Source organism: Acipenser ruthenus, chromosome 58 (genome assembly GCF_902713425.1).
Source record: "Acipenser ruthenus chromosome 58, fAciRut3.2 maternal haplotype, whole genome shotgun sequence".
NCBI classification, from domain to species: Eukaryota; Metazoa; Chordata; class Actinopteri; order Acipenseriformes; family Acipenseridae; genus Acipenser; species Acipenser ruthenus.
Genome location: NC_081246.1, coordinates 3648266 through 3672533, shown reverse-complemented (window position 1 = coordinate 3672533; position 24268 = coordinate 3648266). Strand labels below are relative to the sequence as shown.

Sequence of the window (24268 nt, the reverse complement as noted above, 5' to 3'; positions counted from 1 at the left end):
GCATTAGCCACATATTCTGCTTTACAAAAAATATATTATAAAAAGAAATTACTCTAACTGAAATATTCATTTTTATATGTTGGGTTTTCCTTGTATGTCATGAATCCAAAATAAACCGAGAAAACACTTCTTGAAAAACTGTGCACATGATATACCATTCTTTTTAAATGCAGGAAAGGCTGTGTTACACTGCAGTTGTTCTGAGGGTTTGTTGCCTGGTCCCTTCATGCATTCTTATTAAAATGCTGCAAGACAAACTCTAACCAGAATAATAAATATAAAGAGGGGCTGACTTGAGTGTTGAATATATATTTTTAGATTAAATAAATGCTAAAAAGGAAAAATGATACTGTTTAGGGGCACAGTGGTGTCTGCCACAGATGAAGTCTGGCCATGGGGAGAGAGCTTCTGAAGATAGGTTAGGATGGAGGGGGATTTGATTCATTGCCTTGCTGTCTGAACTGATATAAGTTACAAATAGAAACAATCCCAATGGTGTATATACAGTTATGGGTAATGGGGATTCTCCAGGTGTAGATGTTTGCCAGTCCATGTTGGAGCCTGGCAGGTTCCATATGCGTGCTTCTGTTTGTCTCGTTGCTCTACAGTAATACATGAATGATAAGTTAGGCTACAGCGGTTTATTTGTTCTTTTTAAACTCCTTTCCATTTCACATCTGCTGCACCACACTTGATTTAGTCTGTTTGCTCATGTGTGTTTTGTATTGGTGTTGTTGTCTGGACATGTTTGTGTATAGCTGTTGATTGAGTTGGATAAGAGGCTCCTTTCTGTTTGAAGGAACACTGGATGGGTTCTGTGTAACCTTCCTCAGATGAGGTGGAATCATCCCCAATATTGTGATTGTGTTGACCTACCATAGGAGGCTGTGTGGTCCAGTGGTTAAAGAAACGGGCTTGTAACCAGGAGATCCCCGGTTCAAATCCCACCTCAGCCACTGACTCATTGTGTGACCCTGAGCAAGTCACTTAACCTCCTTGTGCTCCGTCTTTCGGGTGAGACGTAGTTGTAAGTGACTCTGCAGCTGATGCATAGTTCACACACCCTAGTCTCTGTAAGTCGCCTTGGATAAAGGCGTCTGCTAAATAAACAAATAATAATATTAATAAATAGATTTAGTTTCACTAAAAAATATGTAGAATGCTGCTCTTTGACATTTAATTTTTTTTGGCCAAATTGACCGTTAAAATCAAAATCATTTCTTTTGTATCTTGTTTTTTCAATTCAAGCATAGAATGGGGATATCGTTCGTTATGCTTTAAAAAAAATAAAATTTAAATTGTTTTCAAATGCAGCTACTTTAAAAAGCATGCAGATAATACTTCTGAACACTCTAGGAAGCTATGATTCACACCAGAGTATCCCTGATATGTGAGGATAATGTATGCACGGCTGTAGGCCTTTTAGTTGCTTGTGTGCCACTTGGTGGACTGCATACAAGGTCCACTTATACACCCGCTGTTCGGAGGGGGGTACCGTATAAGGTCGGGGGGCATCTCCGTTTAGCTGAGACTCTCGTGCATCAGCACAGACCAGGGTCGAAGGCATTGCCCCAGGGTTCCGGAGTTATGGGGCAATCGAAAAACCAGGTGGGTTCACCGTTCAGATTTGGGTCAAATCAAAAACTCCCCAAATTCCTTTAGACCAACGGATGAACCTTTTTATTGGACTCCAATGCAAAGAGATAGGACTTTTTTTGGCCAGCTCTTTTGCACAGTGCTGTATTGTGTGTATTTGCATGCTGTGTGTGTATGGCAGGTGTTCCTAATGTTTTGGCCAGCTCTTTTGCACAGTGCTGTATTGTGTGTATTTGCATGCTGTGTATGTATGGCAGGTGTTCCTAATGTTTTGGCCAGCTCTTTTGCACAGTGCTGTATTGTGTGTATTTGCATGCTGTGTGTGTATGGCAGGTGTACCGCCCTGTCTCTTTACACTACAGGTTAACTCTGCAGCCTATAAGGTTTGTGGATTCAGGTCAACATGGAATTAACTGCTTTGTTACGCTATAAGGATGGGACCAGACCATGTTTCAAATCTGAACAACGTTTACCATTTATTAGTTCCAAACACCCACATTCCATTCTACATTGAACTCTATTGTTTAGATGCTTTCCTGTTCTTTGATACAGATGTCATGCATTGATATTTACTGCAGCGACTCCTTCTCTTTCAGATTCTGGGTTTATGTGTCACTGGAAGTGAAATCCAACATTTAAAAACTCAAGCATAACGTTACAATAGAACTGAAACGTAATCATAAAACAAGGCCAGTGTTTTGTAATTGGTGTCCCTCATAAAACACACTGGCAGAGTCTTCTGGTCTCTTCAGACACTTCATGAAATGAATTCAGTGTCACACAGATCGGGTTTACTCAGATTATTTCTCTCAATCTTGAAGTTGAACACGATTAACACACAGCTTACTAATCATGCTAACAGAAACCCTTCTTACTGATTAAAACAGCTTGTTATTCTCATTCCAATGCAGTTTATGATGTTAGGAAGAGTTACACAGATATCAGCTGGAAAGACAACAGGCTGTGTTTTAAAACTAGTTTAAAGGGTCAGTCAATGATATTAATGATATAAAACATAGGAAAGTGCTTTATATTGTAACGGCTTCACAACAGTGTCTTGAATATTGATGGATCTGCGTCATCTGTAGACACTCAAGAGTTCTCACAGTTTCTATATTAAGCTGCTGTTTAAAACGACTGAGATTTCTGAGTGCGGGTGAATGAACACACACTCACATTCTGCCTAAACTTTCACAACTTGCATTTGTGTTTTTTAAGAGAAGCTGTAGCAGTAAAACTCTTCCCACAGTCAGCACAGACATACGGTTTCTCTCCAGTGTGGATTCGCTGGTGAAGTTTCAGGTTTTGTAAATGTCTGAAATTCTTCCCACAGTCAGCACAGACATACTGTTTTTCTCCAGTGTGGATTTGCTGGTGCAATTTTAAGATGCTTATCCGGCTGAAACTCTTCCCGCAGCAGGGACAGTGATGTGGCTTCTCTCCTGTGTGAATTTGCTGGTGTCTTTTCAAAGTGCCAGACTGACTGAAACTGTTCCCGCAGTCAGCACAGACATGAGGTCTCTCGCCTGTGTGAATTCGCCTGTGTATTTTCAATTTTTCTACCCGACTGAAACTCTTGCCACAGTCATTACAGTGATGTCGTTTCTCTCCTGTGTGAACTAGCTGGTGAAGTTTCAGGTTTCGTAAATTTCTGAAACACTTCCCACAGTCAGCGCAGACATATGGTTTCTCTCCAGTGTGGATTCGCTGGTGGGATTTCAAGTCGCTTGACTGTCTGAAACTCTTCCCACAGTCAGCACAGACATGTCGTTTCTCTCCAGTGTGGATTTGCTGGTGCAGTTTCAAGTTGCTTATCCGGCTGAAACTCTTCCTACATTCAGTACAGAAAAATCGCTTCTCTCCAGTGGGGATAAGCTGGTAAAGTTTCATGTTTTGTAACTGACAGAAACTTATCCCACATCCTGTGCAGGATATAGTGCCGCCAGGGTTTCCTTCAGGATTAAAACCTTTCCCACATCCAGGACAGGGGAGAGAGCCCTGCAAGCTGCTTAAGGGTTTAGAATTGAGAATACCCCTTTCAATATGGACTGATTCTAATACAGGACTTGCCTCTTCAATAAGGACTGACATTATGACAGGACTCTCCACTTCAATATGGACTGATTCTAGTTCAGGACTCTCCTGTTTAATATGGACTGATTCTAGTTCAGCACTCTCCTCTTTAATATGGACTGATTCTAATACTGGACTCTCCTGTTTAATATGGACAGGCTCCATCGTTGAATCTTCTCTTTCAGAAGGATAATCCAATTTTGTCTTCTGAACAAATTTCCTAAAAAGAAAAAATACAACCTGTTACAATCTCTTTCTTAGATTCTATGAACTTGCCTTTCCAGCTCCAGACTCCATTCATTACCATGTTTACAAATGTGCTGCACTGAGTGAGATGAAGGAGATTTTCTATAAAGGAAGGAGAGACGGACCAAAAGAATCACAGAAACAAAGCAGAGAAATATTCAAACATGCATAAAAAGCACCCACACATGTAACCACTCAAGCAGAAGATCCTCAGGAACAATACAGAAAAAAATACCAAGTTTCAGGAAGAAGTGGGAAGAATTTCAGACATTTACAAAACCTGAAACTACCAAGTCCAAAGCCTAACTGATAGCTCTCATCAGAGGAAGCAGTGTGGAGTAGTGGTCAGGGCTCTGGACTCTTGACCGGAGGGTTGTGGGTTCAATCCCCAGTGGGGGACACTGCTGTTGTACCCTTGAGCAAGGTACTTTACCTAGATTACTCCAGTAAAAACCCAACTGTATAAATGGGTAATTGTATGTAAAAATAATGTGATATCTGAATAATGTGAAATAATGTATAATGTGATATCTTGTAACAATTGTAAGTCGCCCTGGATAAGGGCGTCTGCTAAGAAATAAATAATAATAATAATAATAATGACACAAACTGCTTCCTTCCAGTTATGACACAAAACGTATTTGTCCTAAACTACGTGCATTTGGTTAAAGGTAAAGAACGACTAAATTGACAGTATTTAAACGCTGCTCTTGATTCACTGTTAGTTCTTTTTTTTCTTCTTGTGCTCGTAATGTGCCGTCATAGGCAGACGCGACACTTGGTTTACATCATGAATTATGCTGGCACAGCTATCCTGACATCAAGCGGGTTCTTCTGTAATTAGGCTGATGCAGGAAACAAAATGATTTTGCCATGGCTTAGTAAATCCTCTTTAAATGTGAATTTTGCTATTTTTTTTTGTTGAAAAGAAGACAACAAAAATAGTGCAAGCCATCTACGTATATTATTATTATTATTTGTTTATTTAGCAGACGCCTTTATCCAAAGCAACTTACAGAGACTCGGGTGTGTGAACTATGCATCAGCTGCAGAGTCACTTACAATTACGTCTCACCCGAAAGACGGAGCACAAGGAGGTTAAATGACTTCCTCAGGGTCACACTATGAGTCAGTGGCTGAGGTGGGATTTGAACCGGGGACCTCCTGGTTACAAACAAAGACAGTTCTGAGCAGAGAAATATTCAAACATGTATAAAAAGCACCCACACATGTAACCACTCAAGCATAAGATCCTCAGGAATACTGCTTAGAAAATGACAGCATTTCTTTCACAGAAGACAAAGGTTACTGTTGAAAAGTTTGACAGATTTGATAATGAAGTTTATTTTTAGTGCTCTGAAAGATTTGCATGTATACTTATTGGTGCTTGTAAGCACCCACAGAACTAACCAGGCAAGAGATGCAATAAACATGAATATAAAGTGTGTAAACTTCCATTCCCATGTAAACCCCCACATTAGATTTGTTTAAACAGTTCTGCCTGCCAGCATCATGTAGAGCTCCTTGAAACTAAAGCATGAATCTGAAAGGTCTCTACATGCAATGAGAGAAATAAAGATCACTCCACACCACTACTGTGATTCTCAATCTCTATAGCTTAGATCAGACTTGTGTTCAGTATTAAATAAACTGATACGACCAGAAACACACAATCAAACACAGAGCGGTGAAGCTGAATCAGGACTGAAGAGTAAAAGAATAAGAAACTCACTTCAGGTATTGTCAGCAGGATATCTGCAGCACGGCTCTGGCAGTCTTGTTTCTTCCCAGGTAAACAGGCACCTTAAAGCAACAGCAACAGGTCAGCAGGTAGAAATCAAACAGTGTGAAGAGTGTCACTACACTGAGATATTGATATAGATAATCCATGCATGATCCTTCTCTCAATATGCTTTCCTGTTCTTTGATACAGATTATTATTATTATTATTATTATTATTTATTTCTTAGCAGACGCCCTTATCCAGGGCGACTTACAATTGTTACAAGATATCACATTATACATTATTTCACATACAATTACCCATTTATACAGTTGGGTTTTTACTGGAGCAATCGAGGTAAAGTACCTTGCTCAAGAGTACAGCAGCAGTGTCCCCCACTGGGGATTGAACCCACAACCCTCCGGTCAAGAGTCCAGAGCCCTAACCACTACTCCACACTGCAGATGTGATGCATTGAAACAGATTGAGTATTGGAAGACTTGTTATTTAAAATAGAAATATTTAAATACATCATATTATATATATATATATATATATAATTTTAGCAAGAACCAAAAATACAGGTGTGTGGGGGTGTGCGTGTGTGTCAGTGTGGGGGGTGGGTGGATGAGGGTTTGGGGGGGGTGAGGGTGTGGGTTGGTGTGTGGGGGTTATAGAGATACAGAGACAAGCTCATATTGTCATCAGAATGTTTTACCTGGTTTCTGGTGTGAATCTGTGATGTCACAGCCCAGCGAAAGTTTTATGAAGGCCAGTTTTGTATTTGTGAGGTGCCTGCGATTGTGAATCGTTGCAAATGGCTTTTTAGTGAAGCAATAAGCTCAATAGTGAAACACAAAAAACGAAGTGAAAAGCATTCTTCCCCCAAAACAATTCAAAGCATGCACTGTTTAAATTGATAGATTTTAATAAGTAGCACATTATATAATATCTGGACAGTACCTTTATTGTGTATTTCCATTGGAATATGATACCCCTTTTATACCCTCTGTATCAATGAACTTTGAGTACAGAGCTGAGAAACAACATGAAAACCGACAGAGCGACTTACTCAACAAATCCACACTTCCAAATAAAAACCCAGTGGAGATCACAGAGCAGGACTGAGGCGTGTGCTGCCCCTGCGAGTCACAAACACGCAGGCAGCGTCTCTCACTGTATTTCACAAATAAATGGAGAGTGTTTTTGGCAGCGCGTCGGTTCAGTGCGCAGGACTGGAGAGTCTGGAGCGGAGTGGAGCGCAACTTCACACCAAAACGGAAACAAAAACGGAAACAAAAACGCACCGGCTTGGCTTTGTTTATGTAGCGGCGGGGCGGCAAACAAGACCTGCCCCGCACAAGCCTGAGAGCTGCAGCTGGTACTTGTTTTTAAAAATGTCAAAATGTTTGATATTAATTGACCTGAAATGTTTTTATTTATTTTTTTGTTTGTTTTTTTTCACTGTACCCCCTGGCCTCGGTGGGCCTCTGTGTGTGTGTGATACAATTATTATTATCGACCACAGAAATGAGGAACCTCTTTCTTAAAATACTATCACAGGTGTTTTCATCACCGGTTAGGAATAAAAATGATTTTATAATTAAAAACTTACTCGTTAATTCAGCTTCGGCCTCCCCTCTCTCCCTCCGGGTTAAAAAACGATATTGCGAAGCGGAAAAACAAACCCGCCCCCTCTCTCGCCTCCCATTGGCTGCGAGGCCACGCGGAACCGAGGAGCCTCCCGATGATTGGACGCGCCGGGGCTCAATTCCCCGAGGCGATGCGAGGGATGACGGGAGCTGTAGTTCTTTGGTATAAAGAACTACAATTCTTTAGTCCTGTAGTCTAGAAGGGGCTGGTTTAGGCTCATATTTCACATTGCATCACTAGCCAGCCCCCAACCCTTACCCCCCCCCCCCAACATGCACGCTACAATACAAAACACATAAGTAGTGTTTTTCGGTTTTTATCCATTTCATTTTTAGTGCTTTTTTTTAAAAAGCTATTTTCGAGTTTTGTTTTTATTTTTTCCCGGTGATTCTGCTTTTTATATACTGTATAAAATGATTGTTTTCGGTTATTTTCTTTTTTTTTTCTTCCTGTCACAGTATGTGTAAACTCGACTGTGTTTGCACGCTTCAGTCGTACCGTCTTTGCTGTCCTGTCTGTCTTCCACCACAAAATCCTTCTGGTCACGGGCACGTTCATCTTGGGTTTCTGTGCGTGTTTCTGAGTCTCTTTACATTTCGACACAAATTTTTTTTATTCTGTAAATTCCACGAGAGTGTAAATATGATGGAACTGTGACATATAGCTTTAAATCTCGCGAGCAAAAAGACCCTCCTCCCAGCGTCTAGTAATTTGGGGAGGGTTTAAACTAGTATTCAGAACGAATCAATGCGAGATACAAGTCAGGAAGGAGGGGCATTACCCAAAAGACTGATGAACCTTTTGTAGAGCCATTGAAATGAATGACAAAGCCTCTCCCTGCTATTCTCACGTCTCCCAGTAGATGGCGCCAGGACTCCACGTAAGTACTGGCTGCAGGAAAACGACACAGCGCCGGTGTAACAGATCTGTGTGCAGTTTCACAGTCAATATGATTGCATAGGTGCATGTTTAATACATTGTTCCACTAGACTACAGTTTAACAGTATTTTTGCTTCAGTCTAATCAATCGTGGGAAACCACTGAATCTACAATTGGATAAGAGCTTCTACAGAAACTACAATATTATTCCTGAGTGAATGTTTGCTACATTCTACCAGAGTTCAGCTTTCTGTGCAGAACTAGTTCATCAGAAACTAGATTGATGGCTTTCCAGTTAGTTTACATTCCCCATTAATTAAATAATCTAAATTATTTTCTCTCTTTTAAAAGTGGGCTTTTGATTGGCTGATTTGGCGCCACTAGTCTCCTCAAGTCTCCCCTGGTGTGCTGGGCAGTGGCCTGAAACCTAGTCTCCTGAAACCAAGTTTCAGCCACAAATTGGCTTTGTGTTCCATCATCTTAACAGATGCCTGTGTAAAGAACTACAGCTCCCATCATCCATTCCTGTAGCTGCCAGTGCAGAGGCATGCTGGGAGCTGTAGTTTCCATTCTGATTATTTTAGTCCTTTTAAGAGCAGCACTTTTTTCAGTTGCCTGGATATGAAGAACTGCAGTTTGCTTATACTACAGACAGACAAGCAGACAGACAGACAGAGACCCAGAATCCTGTTCAGTTTGACGTTACAATATAATCCCTTCTTCTTGGTGTATGTGTTAGTTTACTACATTCTTCCAGAGTGTAGAATATAGTAAAGACAGTAATTTAAGCAATGTTCTGCCTGCCTGGAACTAGAATGGGGAATGTAAACTAACTGGAAAGTCATCAATCTAGTTTCTGATGAACTAGTTCTGCACAGAAAGCTGAACTCTGGTAGAATGTAGCAAACATTCACTCGGGAATAATATTGTAGTTTCTGTAGAAGCTCTTATCCAATTGTAGATTCAGTGGTTTCCCACGATTGATTAGACTGAAGCAAAAATACTGTTAAACTGAAGTCTAGTGGAACAATGTATTAAACACGCAGCCATGCAATCGTATTGACTGTGAAACTGCACACAGATTTGTTACTCCGGCGCTGTGTCGTTTTTCTGCAGCCAGTATTTGCGTGGATTATTAAATCTCCAAACGGTATGTGCAAAGTTAATACTGTAATTTAAATGAGTGATTTAACTCATGTGTTTGTATTATACATTACATTGATACAATGTATTATTAGCCATGTGTAATTTTTATAATTTTATTAACTGACAGATCAGCTGGTTACTGTTATGCATTTATATAATATAATTAATAAAACTGATCTGTGTGCTTGTTTTAAATACATAAATTCATCTCCTGTTTTCATATATCACCACATTTATTATTATTATTATTATTATTATTATTATTATTATTATTATTATTATTATTATTATTATTATTATTATTATTATTATACACATAACGGTACCCGAGTATAAAAATGCGCCTGTTTTCATGATTTTACGGTAACTGCAAGAGAGCTGATCCCTTATTGGTTAGGAGTATCCCAGCGCGTCCAATCACCGGAGGACTCCTCGGTTCAGAATGACCCCGCAGCCAATGGCAGGCGAGAGAGGGGGCGGGTTTGTTTTCGCTTCGGTCCTTCACAATATTTTTCCCTGAAGGAGAGAGAGGAGGCTGGAGAGGCTGAATTAACGAGTAAGATTTTAAATATAAATTATTATTCCATTTATTAACCGGTACCGATATTTATATTTGATTAGCTGTACTGAAAACAATTTGCTTCATGTAATAATATTTTAAGAAAGAGGGTATTATTCTGTGGTCGAAAATAGTAATTGTATCACACAGACACACACGCAGGCCCACCGAGAAGGCGCTGCCTCCGGGAAAAACAAACAAAAACAACATTTCTGTTCAATTAATAACCAACATTTCAACATTAAAAAAAATAAAATAAAAATAACAGCTCGAGCCCTCAGCCCTGCACGGGACTGTTTGCGTTCGCGCGCGCCGCCACCACCACCACATAAACAAACAAAACAAAACATTTTTTAAAAATTATTATTTTCAGGGTCCTCCAGACTCGACAGTCCTGAACACTGAACCGATGCGCTTCTGTGCGAGGCTAATGTACGCGCTGTGCAAATACCAGCCATGCATTAGAAACATACAGAGAGAAACGCTGCCTGTGTGTTTATGACTCGCACTGTCAGTGCACGCCTCAGTCCTGCTCTAGGAAAGCATTTCCCACTAGTTTTTATTTGGAAGTGTGGATTTGTTTAAGTTTCTCTGTCAGTTTTCATGTTATTTCTCAGCTCTGTACTGCAGTGAAGCTTGGACCCTGGAAAGGGGGGGAGGGGGAGGGGGGGCGCTGTGTATTATTGTGACTTATTTGGGTTGCATTGAAGTCCTGTTTTTACTGAATAGGTATCCCAGCTACAGTACCGCTTAAATGTGTCTGTGAAGCTGCGTAATGACGTCAAAATCCCGACGTCTAAAGTTTTATGAAACCCACATATTAATCTGCGAGGTGCCCAAGACTGCGGTTCAGCACTAATCGCTTTTATGAAACGGGCTCCAGGCTCAGTAATTTTTATTTTCATTGTTAACATCCTGACAACATTTTACACTTTAATGTCTGTTTCAAAGCTCTTTTCAAAACGTCCGCTCTAGTGCCCTGATAGTGTCAGGGTTATTGCCCACATTGTCAAACAGGTAACACAGTAATAACGATCCTGTGAATCCAGTGGTTTATAGAAAAGGGCTTGTAACCAGGAGGTCCCCGGTTCAAATCCCACCTCAGCCACTGACTCATTGTGTGACCCTGAGCAAGTCACTTAACCTCCTTGTGCTCCGTCTTTCGGGTGAGACGTAGTTGTAAGTGACTCTGCAGCTGATGCTCACACACCCTAGTCTCTGTAAGTCGATTTGGATAAAGGCGTCTGCTAAATAAACAAATAATAATGATGTGGTACGGAACAGAAAAGCCAGAGCGCTTGTTATTTTTATTTTTTTTTAATCGCTCATCCTGCAGTGATTTAGAGGACAGATCTCAAACCCCAGGGCACTAAGCGGACATTTTGAAAACAGACTCTAAAGTTATAAGTGTAAAAAGTTGTCAGGATGTTAACAATGAAAATAAAAATGACAGGTACGTTATTTAAACAGTTGTAGCAACATGTGGGGATGTAGGACACGATATTTTTCAGAACCCCCACACAAAGACTGGTGGGTGAGGCTGCTAGAGTACAAGGTAATACGTAATATTATCTAATTATCAGTGTAGGCACACATCAATGCTCATGTTTATGTTAGTAGGTCAAATTTTACTTAAAAAAAAAAAAACTGTCCCGATACAGGGGTGTCACAAAGACGGCCAGAGTGGGTGGCGTCAGACCAGACAGGAATACACAGACAGAGACGGTGGTGATGATGAGCTGAGTGCAATGGCTGCACTCAGCGTTTATTAACAAATAAAAGGTTTGAACAATGGAATACAAAACAGGACACGGCACTTGACGCCAAAATAAACAGACAGACAAAACGACTAAACACTTAACAAACGGTGCACGGAGACAAACAAACACGGTGAGTACAAAACACTTATAATTATTCTTATCACTTATTTTAACTCCTTTCTCTCTCACCCGTTCTCCTCTTCCGAACACCCAACCCTGAGTGCAAGAAATGTGCGTCTATATATACTATTGTGCTGGGATTCAATTACTAATTAATTATTCACTTGAATCCCAGCACGTGAATTAATTCTGTGCAACCCCGTGCTCACATATTACATTTAACCAGCACGTGAAGTGATTTGTGCTCTCCTCGTGCCTAAATACAAATCTACACTTTTTAAATACACGTGAAACACAGACCCGTTTATATCCTGTGTACCAATCTATACACCAACATTAACACACGCAACATACAACACAAAACACACAAATGCACACAGGGGCGGGGCGCATTGCCACAAGGGGTCACTGTATCAATAATCTATCATCAAGAAAAATGTGAGGGATTGATGAATCGGCACACCCCTAGCCTTTTACTGGAATGTTCAGTTTGTTTGCAATTTGTGAAAAGCTGCCTGCACGTTTATTACATGTGTGTGTTGTTTGACTGCATGTCTTGGGTAAGGGGTTGTTGTTTCTACAGAACACATTCATGAATAGAGTTACATCCATCTAATGCTTGTAGGTCTTTCACCATTGGGGCTTTTTTGTGTTTAAAAACGTTAAATTGAGTAAAATATAATAATTAAAGACAGACCAGCAAAGAAAATACAAACTAGACCAGTGTTTTTGCTCAAAAGAGCCATCTTCCCAACGTTTGGGTATGTTTAAAATTTTTTCAAGGGAAAGTGTGTTTGAAAACAAACAGTGGAGGTGCTTATAGGCTTTTGATGCCATGGTGACTACACTCACTTATTTCTATTTAAATCTATGAATGTGTTTGTGATGTCATTTCCTACATAGTTAATGATGTAACGATCTACTATTCCTTTCTATTTAAACCTCCAGGCATCGCGGTGTTGATTCTATTTATCCACTTATTGTCCTTTATTCTTCTGTACTGTACATGATCTCATTTATTATTATTATTATTTTTTAATTTAGTAGTTGCCAATTAATTATACCCAATTTTTCTCCCAATTCTATATATCCAATTGTATTTTTTCAACCTCAGCTCGCTGCCACCACCCCTGCGCTGACTCAGGATTGGCGATGATGAACACACGCTGTCCTCCGAAGCATGTGCCGTCAGCCGACCGCTTTTTTCACTCTGCAGGCCCGCCATGCAGCTTCACCTCTCTGTTTTTGATTGTGTGTTTCTGGTCGTATCGGTTTATTTAATGCTGAACACAAGTCTGATCTAAGCTATAGAGATTGAGAATCACAATAGGGGTGTGGAGTGATCTCTATTTCTGTCGTTGCATGTAGAGACCTTTCAGATTCATGCTTTAGTTTCAAGGAGCTCTACGTGATGCTGACAGGCAGAACTGTTTAAACAAATCTAATGTGGGGGTTTACATGGGAATGGAAGTTTACACACTTTATATTCATGTTTATTGCATCTCTTGCCTGGTTAGTTCTGTGGGTGCTTACAAGCACCAATAAGTATACATGCAAATCTTTCATAGTACTAAAAATAAACTTCATTATCAGATCTGTCAACCTTTTAACAATACCCTTTGCCTTGTGTGAAAGAAATGCTGTCATTTTATAGAAAATCTCCTTCATCTCACTCAGTACAGCACATCTGTGTACATGGTAATGAATGGAGTCTGGAATTGGTAATGCAAGTTCATAGAATCTAAGGAATAGATTGTAACTGATTGTATTATGTTGTTTTTTGTTAGGGTATTAGTTCAGAAGACAATACTGGATGATCCTTGTGAAAGAGAAGATTCAACAATGGAGCCTGTCCATATTAAAGAGGAGAGTCCTGCACTAGAATCAGTCCATATTAAAGAGGAGAGTCCTGCACTAGAATCAGTCCATATTAAAGAGGAGAGTCCTGTACTAGAATCAGTCCATATTAAAGAGGAGAGTCCTGTACTAGAATCAGTCCATATTAAAGAGGAGAGTCCTGTACTAGAATCAGTCAATATTAAAGAGGAGAGTCCTGAACTAGAAGCAGTCCATATTAAAGAGGAGAGTCCTGTACTAGAATCAGTCCATATTAAAGAGGAGAGTCCTGTGCTAGAATCAGTCCATATTAAAGAGGAGAGTCCTTTACTAGAATCAATCCATATTAAAGAGGAGAGACCTGAACTAGAATTGGTCCATATTATAGAGGAGAGTCCTGTACTAGAATCAGTTCTTATTCAAGAGGAGCTTCCTGAAGTAGACCCTGTCCATGTCAATGAGGAGGGTAACCATTTTAAAACAAACAGCTTGCAGGACTCTCTGTCCTGTACAGAATGTGGAAAGAGTTTCAGCCAGTTACAAACCCTGAAACTTCACCAGCGAATCCACACAGGAGAGAAACGACATGTCTGTGTTGACTGTGGGAAAAGATTCAGTCAGTCAGGCAACTTGAAAAGACACCAGATAATTCACACTGGAGAGAAACCATATACCTGTGCTGACTGTGGTAAGAGTTTCAGACGTTTACAAAACCTGAAACTTCACCAGCGAATCCACACAGGAGAGAAACGACATGTGTGTGCTGACTGTGGGAAGAGTTTCAGTCAGTCTGGCAACTTGAAAAGACACCAGCGAATTCACACAGGAGAGAAACCATATGTCTGTGCTGACTGTGGTAAGAGTTTCAGACATTTACAAAACCTGAAACTTCACCAGCGAATCCACACTGGAGAGAAACGACATGTCTGTGCTGACTGTGGGAAGAGTTTCAGTCAGTCTGGCACTTTGAAAATACACCAGCGAATTCACACAGGAGATAAACCGCATCTGTGTAGTAAATGTGGGAAAATTTTCAATCTGCTGGCACATCTTAAAAACCACCAGTTAATTCACACAGGCGAGAAACCACATACCTGTAATGACTGTGGGAAGAGCTTTAGACAGATAGACAACTTGAAAAGACACCAGAGAATTCACACTGGAGAGAAACCATATGTCTGTGCTGACTGTGGGAAGAGTTTCAGTCAGTCTGGCACTTTGCAGATACACCAGCAAATTCACACTGGAGAGAAACCACATCACTGCCATGACTGTGGAAAGAGTTTCAGATGGATAGGAGGTTTGAAAATGCACCAGCGATTCCACACAGGAGAGAAACCTTATCACTGCAGTCGCTGTGGGAAGTCTTTTATGGCCTCTGGTTCTCTTAAAAGACACAAATGCAAGCTGTGAAAGTTTAGGCAGAATGTGAGTGTGTGTTCATTCACCCGCACTCAGAAATTCCAGTCTTAATATAAAAACTGTGTGAACTCTGGTGACTGTCTACAGATGATACAGATCCCTCAATATTAAACACAGTTCTGAAGCTGTTCCATTATAAAGTACATTCCTATAAGTTTTATTGCATTATAATTGATTTCTCTTTTAAAATGTCCCTTTGAACTAGCTTTTAAACATAGCTTGTTGTAATTCCAACTTATATCTGTGTAACTCTTCCTAACATAATAAACTGCATCGGAATGAGAATAACAAGCTGTTTTAATCAGTAAGAAGGGTTTCTGTTAGCATGATTAGTAAGCTGTGTGTTAATGGTGTTCAGATGAACTTCAAGATTGAGAGAAATAAACTCAGTAAACCCTATCTTTGTAATCAAATAAATAATAATAATAATAATAATAATAGTAATAATAATAATAATAATAATAATAATAATAATAATAATAATAATAATAATAGTAAATGGTCTGACTGTGGCAGTTGTATATGTGAAAATGTATTGTTTGTTCTCTTTTTCTGCTATGTACTGTACAGTGCTTTGAGATACTTTGTGTATAGCTGGCCAAAACATTAGGAACACCTGCCATACACACACAGCATGCAAATACACACAATACAGCACTGTGCAAAAGAGCTGGCCAAAACATTAGGAACACCTGCCATACACACACACAGCATGCAAATACACACAATACAGCACTGTGCAAAAGAGCTGGCCAAAACATTAGGAACACCTGCCATACACACACACAGCATGCAAATACACACAATACAGCACTGTGCAAAAGAGCTGGCCAAAACATTAGGAACACCTGCCATACACACACACAGCATGCAAATACACACAATACAGCACTGTGCAAAAGAGCTGGCCAAAACATTAGGAACACCTGCCATACACACACACAGCATGCAAATACACACAATACAGCACTGTGCAAAAGAGCTGGCCAAAACATTAGGAACACCTGCCATACACACACAGCATGCAAATACACACAATACAGCACTGTGCAAAAGAGCTGGCCAAAACATTAGGAACACCTGCCATACACACACAGCATGCAAATACACACAATACAGCACTGTGCAAAAGAGCTGGCCAAAACATTAGGAACACCTGCCATACACACACAGCATGCAAATACACACAATACAGCACTGTGCAGAAGAGCTGGCCTATGTAGCACACTTTCTCCCTTTGTGTATTTTAAAAACCCATGCAATCCAAACATTAAAATATAAAATTTGCTTTGTTTTGTATAAATTGCTAAGCAAAGGTGAGCATGCAGCTACCGACATCAACAATAAGACACATGCAATCGTATTTACTGTGAAACTGCACACAGATTTGTTACACCGGCGCTGTGTCGTTTTCCTGCAGACAGTACTTGCGTGGAGGCCTGGCGCCATCTACTGGGAGACGTGAGAAGAGCAGGGAGAGGTTTGTCATTTATTTCAATGGGAGATAGATTATTCAGTCTCCAAAAGGAAAGTTAATATTCCAGTTTAAATGAGTGTATTGACTCGTGTGTTTGTATTATACATGACAGTGATACAAGGTATTATTAGCCATTTGTAACTTTATAAATGGACCGGCTATTATATAAATGAACAAACATTTCCTTGTCATTTTATTAACTGACAGATCAGCTGCTAACTGTCATTCATTTATTTATATAATTAATAAAACTATTATCTGTTTACGTGTTTTAAACACATCAGTTAATCTCCTGTTTTCATATATCACCACATACATTATTATTATTATTATACACTGAACCCGCGTATAAAGATGCGCCTGTTTTCTTCATTATACGGTAAAACTGACACAGAGCGGATCCCCTATTGGTTAACAGAGCCCAAGCGCGTCCAATCACAGGACTCTTCAGAATGACCCCCTGCAGGAAAGAGAGGAGGCTGGCGTCACTGAATTAACAAGTAAGTTTTTAAATATACATGAATTTTATTCAATTTGTTAGCCGGTACAGATACGTACGTTTGATTAGTTGTACTGAAAACTATCTGCTTCATGTAATAATATTTTTAAAAAAGAAGGTCGTTTTATTCTGTGGTAGAAAAAATACACACACAGACCCCACCGAGAGGCCGGGGGCATTTCCGCGGCCTGCTGCCCCTGGGGAAACTAAGAAACAAAATAAACGAAAACAAAATACATTCTGGTCAATTTAATACAGGACATTTCAACAAACATTTTAATAAAATCAAGTAACAGTTCCTCAGCCCTGCGTGGGACCGTTTGCAGGGTAAGGTTTGCGCTTCACTCCACTACAGACTCCACAGTACTGTCAGTGTTGGGCACGTTACTGAAAAAAAGTTACTTATCACTCGTTACTTTAGAAAAAACGAATATAATCTACTTTTATTATTATTTAAAAAAAAAAAAAAAAAGTATCGCGTTATATTACGCTTTATTATTTATTGATCTTGTCCTGCGAAACAGCTGTTGACTTGTTTACTATTTAACTGTATGGCTGGTAATTCGTTGATTAAATGTGTCAAACAGGTTTTTTAAAAAATGTTTTGCAGTGAAACAAACAACTCTGATGTACTGGATGTAGCACGTGGTAAATTGTAATCCTTGCAATACATTGTGGAAGTCATAAGGAGTGAATTAAAGTCACAGCAGGTGCATAAAGGCTTTTAATAAGAGAATAGAGAGCGTTAGTTAGAAATATATCGTTTAAGTGTATATCAAACATTGTGTTGGATAAATGACTTCACGTCATGTGATAGAAACACGTGTACTTTGTAGATACATATTATATATCTGGATCATTTAGGGATGGGGTACAAGCTGGAACGGCACTTTAATGCAATTGCATTAAAAAGCAGCATATATATATAATATGTGTGTGTGTGTGTATATATATATATACATATATATATATATATATATATATATATATATATATATATATATATATATAATGATTTCCATTACACGAGAGTAGATGTTAAAACTTCATGCTGATTTGAACTCGGCTCTCGCCAAGATAAGCACCAACTAAAACGTAGCTTTACAGTAAACTAATGTGATCCATATGTGTCTCCATCCATTTACGTTTCCTTCCATATGATGATGTAGATATCCTTCTGTCTGGTGTTAATGGCTGAAGTGTAATGCTGGCGCCAGGGATCAGCTTATTTTGCCTCCCTGGCGCATCAGCACACACAACGGCTGCGATGCTGGCTCCGGGGATCAACCACAGTGCGGTATATAATGTATGTGTGTGTGTGTGTGTGTGTGTGTGTGTGTGTGTGTGTCTATCTATATATATATATATATATATATATATATATATATATATATATATATATATATATATATATATATATATATATAATATGTGTGTATTTTAAAATAACAAGTCTTCCAATACTCCCAATCTGTTTCATTGCATCACATCGGTATCAAAGAACAGGAAAGCACATTGAGAGAAGAATCATACATGGTTTGTCTATATTAATATCTCAGTATAGTAACATTATTCATACTGTTTGATTTCTACCTGCACTGGAAATCTATCTATTTATACACTATTAAAAAAAACATGCTGGACATGTAGAGTTTTAATGGTTTGCAACTCTGATACAAGATGCCAATTCTTCTCTAGTATTTGGATTTATATTAATCAGGGTTTTCAAAAGAGGTGCTGTATATTATTATGAACACCTGCAGAATCCGGTCGCCCCAGCTCCATGCAACAGTTGTGATGGAGACCAAATGTGTGCGAGTAAAATAAAACAGTTGCATTCAAGAAATTTTGAACAAGAACAGAGAAAAATAAAAATACGCTTAAGGTTTGTGCGTTGCACATGTGCCATAAACAAAATGCCCTGAAAACATAACATAAATAAAATTATTTTAATGAGGGGCTAAAACACAGCAAAAAGCTCACTAGTTACACAAAGAAGGAAGTGAAAAGGTGAACTCCAGTAAACCTATGTTATCTTTCGCCAGTGAAATTGTACTGTGCCTTAATAAAGTTTCGAGTCCCATAAACAGATTTTGTTCATCTGCTGCATCTTCTATAGCAGCAGCAGCCCTGTTTACCGTCAGGAGTTTAAGGATGATTTAATCACACAGCAGATTCCCTCGTTGGATGATGAGCTGATAATATCTCTTCAGCCGAAGAAGCAATTTAAGATGTTACTGTTGCAGGGAAGGTTATTTCTCAAACTGACCAGAACGGTGAAAACAGAACACAAATAAATACTTGGGACTGTAAAATATATACACATATATTTAGAGAATTCAAAATGAAATGTAGTGCAGCTTACCTGACTGCAGTTAAATAAACTGCAATTCACTAAAGTTATCTCTGAGATTATGCTAATGAAAATATCTACACTATGACAATGTTCTTGCTGTGCTGTATTTAATATCGAAAATAACTGAATGAACACGCTGCTTTTTAAACTTGTTTATACTGAACACATAACAGGAACATGTATTCATAAGAGCTGTGTGTGTTGCATGCTGTCAGATCAGGACTCCACTAACACTGAGCATGGGAGCTGCAGCATGCTGTCAGATCAGGACTCCACTAACACTGAGCATGGGAGCTGCAGCACGCTGTCAGATCAGGACTTCACTAACACTGAGCATGGGAGCTGCAGCATGCTGTCAGATCAGGACTCCACTAACACTGAGCATGGGAGCTGCAGCATGCTGTCAGATCAGGACTCCACTAACACTGAGCATGGGAGCTGCAGCATGCTGTCAGATCAGGACTCCACTCACACTGAGCATGGGAGCTGCAGCATGCTGTCAGATCAGGACTTCACTAACACTGAGCATGGGAGCTGCAGCATGCTGTCAGATCAGGACTTCACTAACACTGAGCATGGGAGCTGCAGCGTGCTGTCAGATCAGGACTCCACTAACACTGAGCATGCGAGCTGCAGCATGCTGTTTCCATATTACAACTGAACACAATGAAAGGGGCATCACCAATTCCACACACATTTTCAGCTAGTCTTGTCTTGCAGGGGCCCTGATGCTCTCAAAGTAAATTTCTCATCTTGTTGATCTTGTTGATGTGAGCAGTGCTGAAATAAAACTCCTTCATTGCACTGATGGAGTACTTTGTCAGACATTACAAGCAGACCACTACTAGTCTAGAACATGTTTAAACCATCCAACATTGTGTCAGAATGCATCATTTGAATCCCTTTTTTCAAAAATGGGGTGGACACCCCCACACTCCCCCGTCAGCCCCACGTGCCACGATGAGATTGGTGCTCCCTGCTACCTTGTAAATGCCTCATACCTTAAAACAAATTGAAAACCCTGATTAATATCTCAGTTTACTCACATTGTTCATACTGTTTGATTTCTGTCTGCAGTGAAAATGTATCTATTTGTACACTATTAAAAAACATGCTGGACATGTAGAGTTTTAATGGTTTGCAACTCTGATGCAAGATACCAATTCTTCTATAGTGTTTGGATTTCACACAAACTAACTCACCCCTTTCTTGTGAAGCCCTTCAATCACACTGCTCTAGTGCTGTGGGGTTTCTCTGTCCTCTCACAGATAACTGTCCAGGGGTCTGCAGTTACAGAAGAGTGCTAATGGGGTTGAAATAGTCAGTGTTCATGTGGTGCAGAGGAGTCCACATCAATGAACTGTTGCTGTTGCTTTAAGGTGCCTGTTTACCTGGGAAGAAACAAGACTGCCAGAGCCGTGCTGCAGATATCCTGCTGACAATCCCTGAAGTGAGTTTCTTATTCTTTTACTCTTCAGTCCTGATTCAGCTTCACCGCTCTGTGTTTGATTGTGTGTTTCTGGTCGTATCGGTTTATTTAATACTGAACACAAGTCTGATCTAAGTTATAGGAATTGAGAATCAAAATAGTGGTGTGGAGTGATCTTTATTTCTGTCATTGCATGTAGAGACCTTTCAGATTCATGCTTTAGTTTCAGGGAGCTCTACATGATGCTGACAGGCAGAACTGTTTAAACAAATCTAATGTGGGGGTTTACATGGGAATGGAAGTTTACACACTTTATATTCATGTTTATTGCATCTCTTGCCTGGTTAGTTCTGTGGGTGCTTACAAGCACCAATAAGTATACATGCAAATCTTTCATAGTACTAACAAGAAACTTCATTAACAGTCTGTTAAACTTTTCAACAGTAACCTTTGTCTTCTGTGAAAGAAATGCTGTCATTTTCTAAGCAGTATTCCTGAGGATCTTATGCTTGAGTGGTTACATGTGTGGGAGCTTTTTATACATGTTTGAATATTTCTCTGTTTAGAACTGTTTCTTTCTGTGATTTTTGGTCCATCGCTCCTTCCTCCTTGTTATAGAAAATCTCCTTCATCTCACTTAGTAAAGCACATTTGTGAACATGGTAATGAATGGAGTCTGGAGTTGGTAAGGCAAGTTCATAGAATTTAACAAAGAGATTGTAACAGATTGTGTTGTATATTGTTTTTGTTAGGATATTAGTTCAGAAGACAATACTGGATGATCCTTGTGAAAGAGAAGATTCAACGATGGAGCCTGTCCATGTTAAAGAGGAGAGTCCTGTACTAGAATCAGTCCATATTAAAAAGGAGAGTCCTGTACTAGAATTAGTCCATATTAAAGAGGAGAGTCCTGTACTAGAATCAGTCCATATTAAAAAGGAGAGTCCTGTACTAGAATCAGTCCATATTAAAGAGGAGAGACCTGCACTAGAATCAGTCCATATTAAAGAGGAGAGTCCTGCACTAGAATCAGTCCATATTAAAGAGGAGAGTCCTGTACTAGAATCAGTCCATATTAAAGAGGAGAGACCTGCACTAGAATCAGTCCATATTAAAGAGGAGAGTCCTGCACTAGAATCAGTCCATATTAAAGAGGAGAGTCCTGTACTAGAATCAGTCCATGTTAAAGAGGAGAGTCCCGTACTAGAATCAGTCCATATTAAAGAGGAGAGTCCTGTACTAGATTCAGTCCATATTAAAAGGGTTATTCTCAATTCTAAACCCTTAAGCAGCTTGCAGGGCTCTCTTCACTATACTGGATGTGGGGAGAGTTTTAATCCTGAAGGAAACCTTGAAACATCTCCTGGAAAGACTCTGCATTGCCGTGCTGGATGTGTGAAGACTTTCAGGGAGTCAGGAATCCTGAACGGACAGCAGCAAACAGGCACTGGAAAGACTTCATATAACTGTCATGAATGCGGGGCAGATTTCAGACACCACAGCACCGTGAAACACCACCTGCGAGTTCTGAAGGTACAGCTGGGTTATCCTTGTGAAAGGCAGGATTCAGAGATGGAGCCTGTCCACATTAAAGAGGAGCTTCCTGAACTAGACCCTGTCCATGTTAAAGAGGAGGGTAACCATTTTAAAACAAGCAGCTTGCAGGAGACTCTGTCCTGTACAGAATGTGGAAAGCGTTTCAGACAGTTACAAAACCTGAAACGTCACCAGCGAATCCACACAGGAGAGAAACGGCATGTCTGTGTTGACTGTGGGAAGAGTTTCCATCAGTCAAGCAACTTGAAAAGACACCAGATAATTCACACTGGAGAGAAACCATATCCATGTAGTAAATGTGGGAAAAGTTTCAATCAGTTAGCAATTCTCAAAAAACACCAGTTTGTTCACACTGGAGAGAAACCAAATGTCTGTGTTGACTGTGGAAAGAGTTTTGTGAGATTAGGACATCTTAAAGATCACCAGCGAATTCACACAGGAGAGAAACGACATGTCTGTGCTGACTGTGGGAAGAGTTTCAGTCAGTCAGGCAACTTGAAAATTCACCAGCGAATCCACACTGGAGAGAAACTATATGTCTGCGCAGACTGTGGGAAGAGTTTCAGTCAGTTACAAAGCCTGATATTTCACCAGCAAATCCACACAGGAGAGAAACCACATGTCTGCGCAGACTGTGGGAAGAGTTTCAGTCAGTTACAAAGCCTGAAACTTCACCAACGAATCCACACAGGAGAGAAACGATATGTCTGTGCTGACTGTGGGAAGAGTTTCTCTCATTCAGGCAACTTGAGAAGACACCAGCGAATTCACACAGGAGAGAAGCCGCATGTGTGTAGTAAATGTGGGAAGAGTTTCAATCAGTTAGCACATCTTAAAAACCACCAGTTAATTCACGGGAGAGAAACCACGTCACTGTAATGACTGTGGGAAGAGTTTCAGATGGATATATGGCTTAAACATGCACCAGCGAATCCATACAGTAAAGAAATCACATCACTTATGACTGTGTGAAGAGTTTCAGATGGATAGAAGGTTTACAAGTGCACCAGCGATTCCACGCAGGAGAGAACCCTTATCACTGCCCTCACTGTGGGAAGTCTTTTACTGCCTCCAGTTCTCTTGATAGACACAAATGCAAGTTGTGAAAGTTTAGGCAGATTGTGAGTACGTGTACACCCATACTCAGAAATTATTTTTTAAACAGCAGCTTAATACAAGAACTGTGAGAACTCTGGTGAATGTCTACAGATGATGCAGATCCCTCAATATTAAACACACTGTTCTGAAGCCATCACATTATAAAGTACATTCCTATAAGTTTCGTAGGATTAATATAATTATAGCTTCTGATTTTCGGTTTTAGCTGATAAAACACCCCTGTTGTCTTTCCAACTAATATCTGTTTAACTCTTCCTTTACATAATAAACTGCATTGGAATGAAGAGATCAAACTGTTTTAATCAGAAAGAAGGGTTTCTATTAGCATGATTAGTAAGCTGTGTGTTAATTGTGTTCAGATGAACTTCAAGAGTGAGAGAAATAATCTGAGTAAACCCGATCTGTGTGACACTGAATTCATTTCATGAAGTGTCTGAAGAGACACGAAGACTCTGCCAGTGTATTTTGTGAGGGACACCAATTACAAAACACTGGCCTTGTTTTATTATTACGTTTCAGTTCTATTGTAACGTTATGCTTGAGTTTTTAAAAGTTGTATTTAACTTCCAGTGACACATTAACCCAGAATATGAAAGAGAAGGAGTCGCTGCAGTAAATATCGATGCATGACATCTGTGTCAAAGAACAGGAAAGCATCTAAACAATAGCGTCCAATGCAGAACGGAATGTGGGGATTTGAAACTAATAAATGTTAAACATTGTTAAGATTTGAAACATGGTCTGGTCTCATCCTTATAGCGTAACAAAGTAGTTAATGCCATGTTGACCTGAATCCACAAACCTGACAGGCTGCAGAG

The 24268-nt window shown here is 39.7% G+C and overlaps 5 protein-coding genes across 8 annotated transcripts in view; 3 read left to right on the top strand and 2 right to left on the bottom strand.

Moving 5' to 3' along the window:
* The window catches only part of LOC117407671 (zinc finger protein 436-like), a 155598-nt gene that overhangs the window by 8041 nt on the left and 123289 nt on the right, over positions 1-24268 (bottom strand).
* LOC117407633 (zinc finger protein 184-like) overlaps positions 1-24268 on the top strand; it is a 156734-nt gene that overhangs the window by 54662 nt on the left and 77804 nt on the right. The window lies entirely within an intron of this gene.
* LOC117962989 (zinc finger protein 239-like) lies at positions 97-8039 on the bottom strand. Of its 5 annotated transcripts, none has more exons than XM_059018121.1 (3): positions 7790-8039; positions 5648-5718; positions 97-3889 (listed from the first exon to the last, which is right to left on the bottom strand). In XM_059018121.1, exon 3 carries the CDS (start codon positions 3832-3834, stop codon positions 2788-2790), a length of 1047 nt encoding a protein of 348 aa, XP_058874104.1. In that variant the 5' UTR covers positions 3835-3889; positions 5648-5718; positions 7790-8039; the 3' UTR covers positions 97-2787. The 5 variants fall into 5 exon arrangements, 4 of the variants coding, with proteins under 4 accessions (XP_058874104.1, XP_058874103.1, XP_058874105.1 ...); XM_059018120.1 differs by lacking the exon at positions 7790-8039 and adding an exon at positions 7254-7432; XM_059018122.1 differs by lacking the exon at positions 7790-8039 and adding an exon at positions 6711-7204.
* LOC131724925 (gastrula zinc finger protein XlCGF57.1-like) lies at positions 9828-24188 on the top strand. Its single transcript, XM_059017997.1, has 3 exons — positions 9828-9872; positions 20725-20795; positions 21527-24188. The coding sequence occupies exon 3, from the start codon at positions 21582-21584 to the stop codon at positions 23208-23210; it is 1629 nt and encodes a 542-aa protein (XP_058873980.1). The 5' UTR covers positions 9828-9872; positions 20725-20795; positions 21527-21581; the 3' UTR covers positions 23211-24188.
* On the top strand, positions 9839-15426 carry LOC131724937 (zinc finger protein OZF-like). Its single transcript, XM_059018047.1, has 2 exons — positions 9839-9872; positions 13543-15426. Exon 2 carries the CDS (start codon positions 13598-13600, stop codon positions 15002-15004), a length of 1407 nt encoding a protein of 468 aa, XP_058874030.1. The 5' UTR covers positions 9839-9872; positions 13543-13597; the 3' UTR covers positions 15005-15426.

Bases quoted from the DNA above. Each gene is read 5' to 3' on its own strand.
- LOC117962989 (XM_059018121.1), bottom strand. From the start codon at position 3,834: ATGGAGCCTGTCCATATTAAACAGGAGAGTCCAGTATTAGAATCAGTC.
- LOC131724937 (XM_059018047.1), top strand. From the start codon at position 13,598: ATGGAGCCTGTCCATATTAAAGAGGAGAGTCCTGCACTAGAATCAGTC.
- LOC131724925 (XM_059017997.1), top strand. From the start codon at position 21,582: ATGGAGCCTGTCCATGTTAAAGAGGAGAGTCCTGTACTAGAATCAGTC.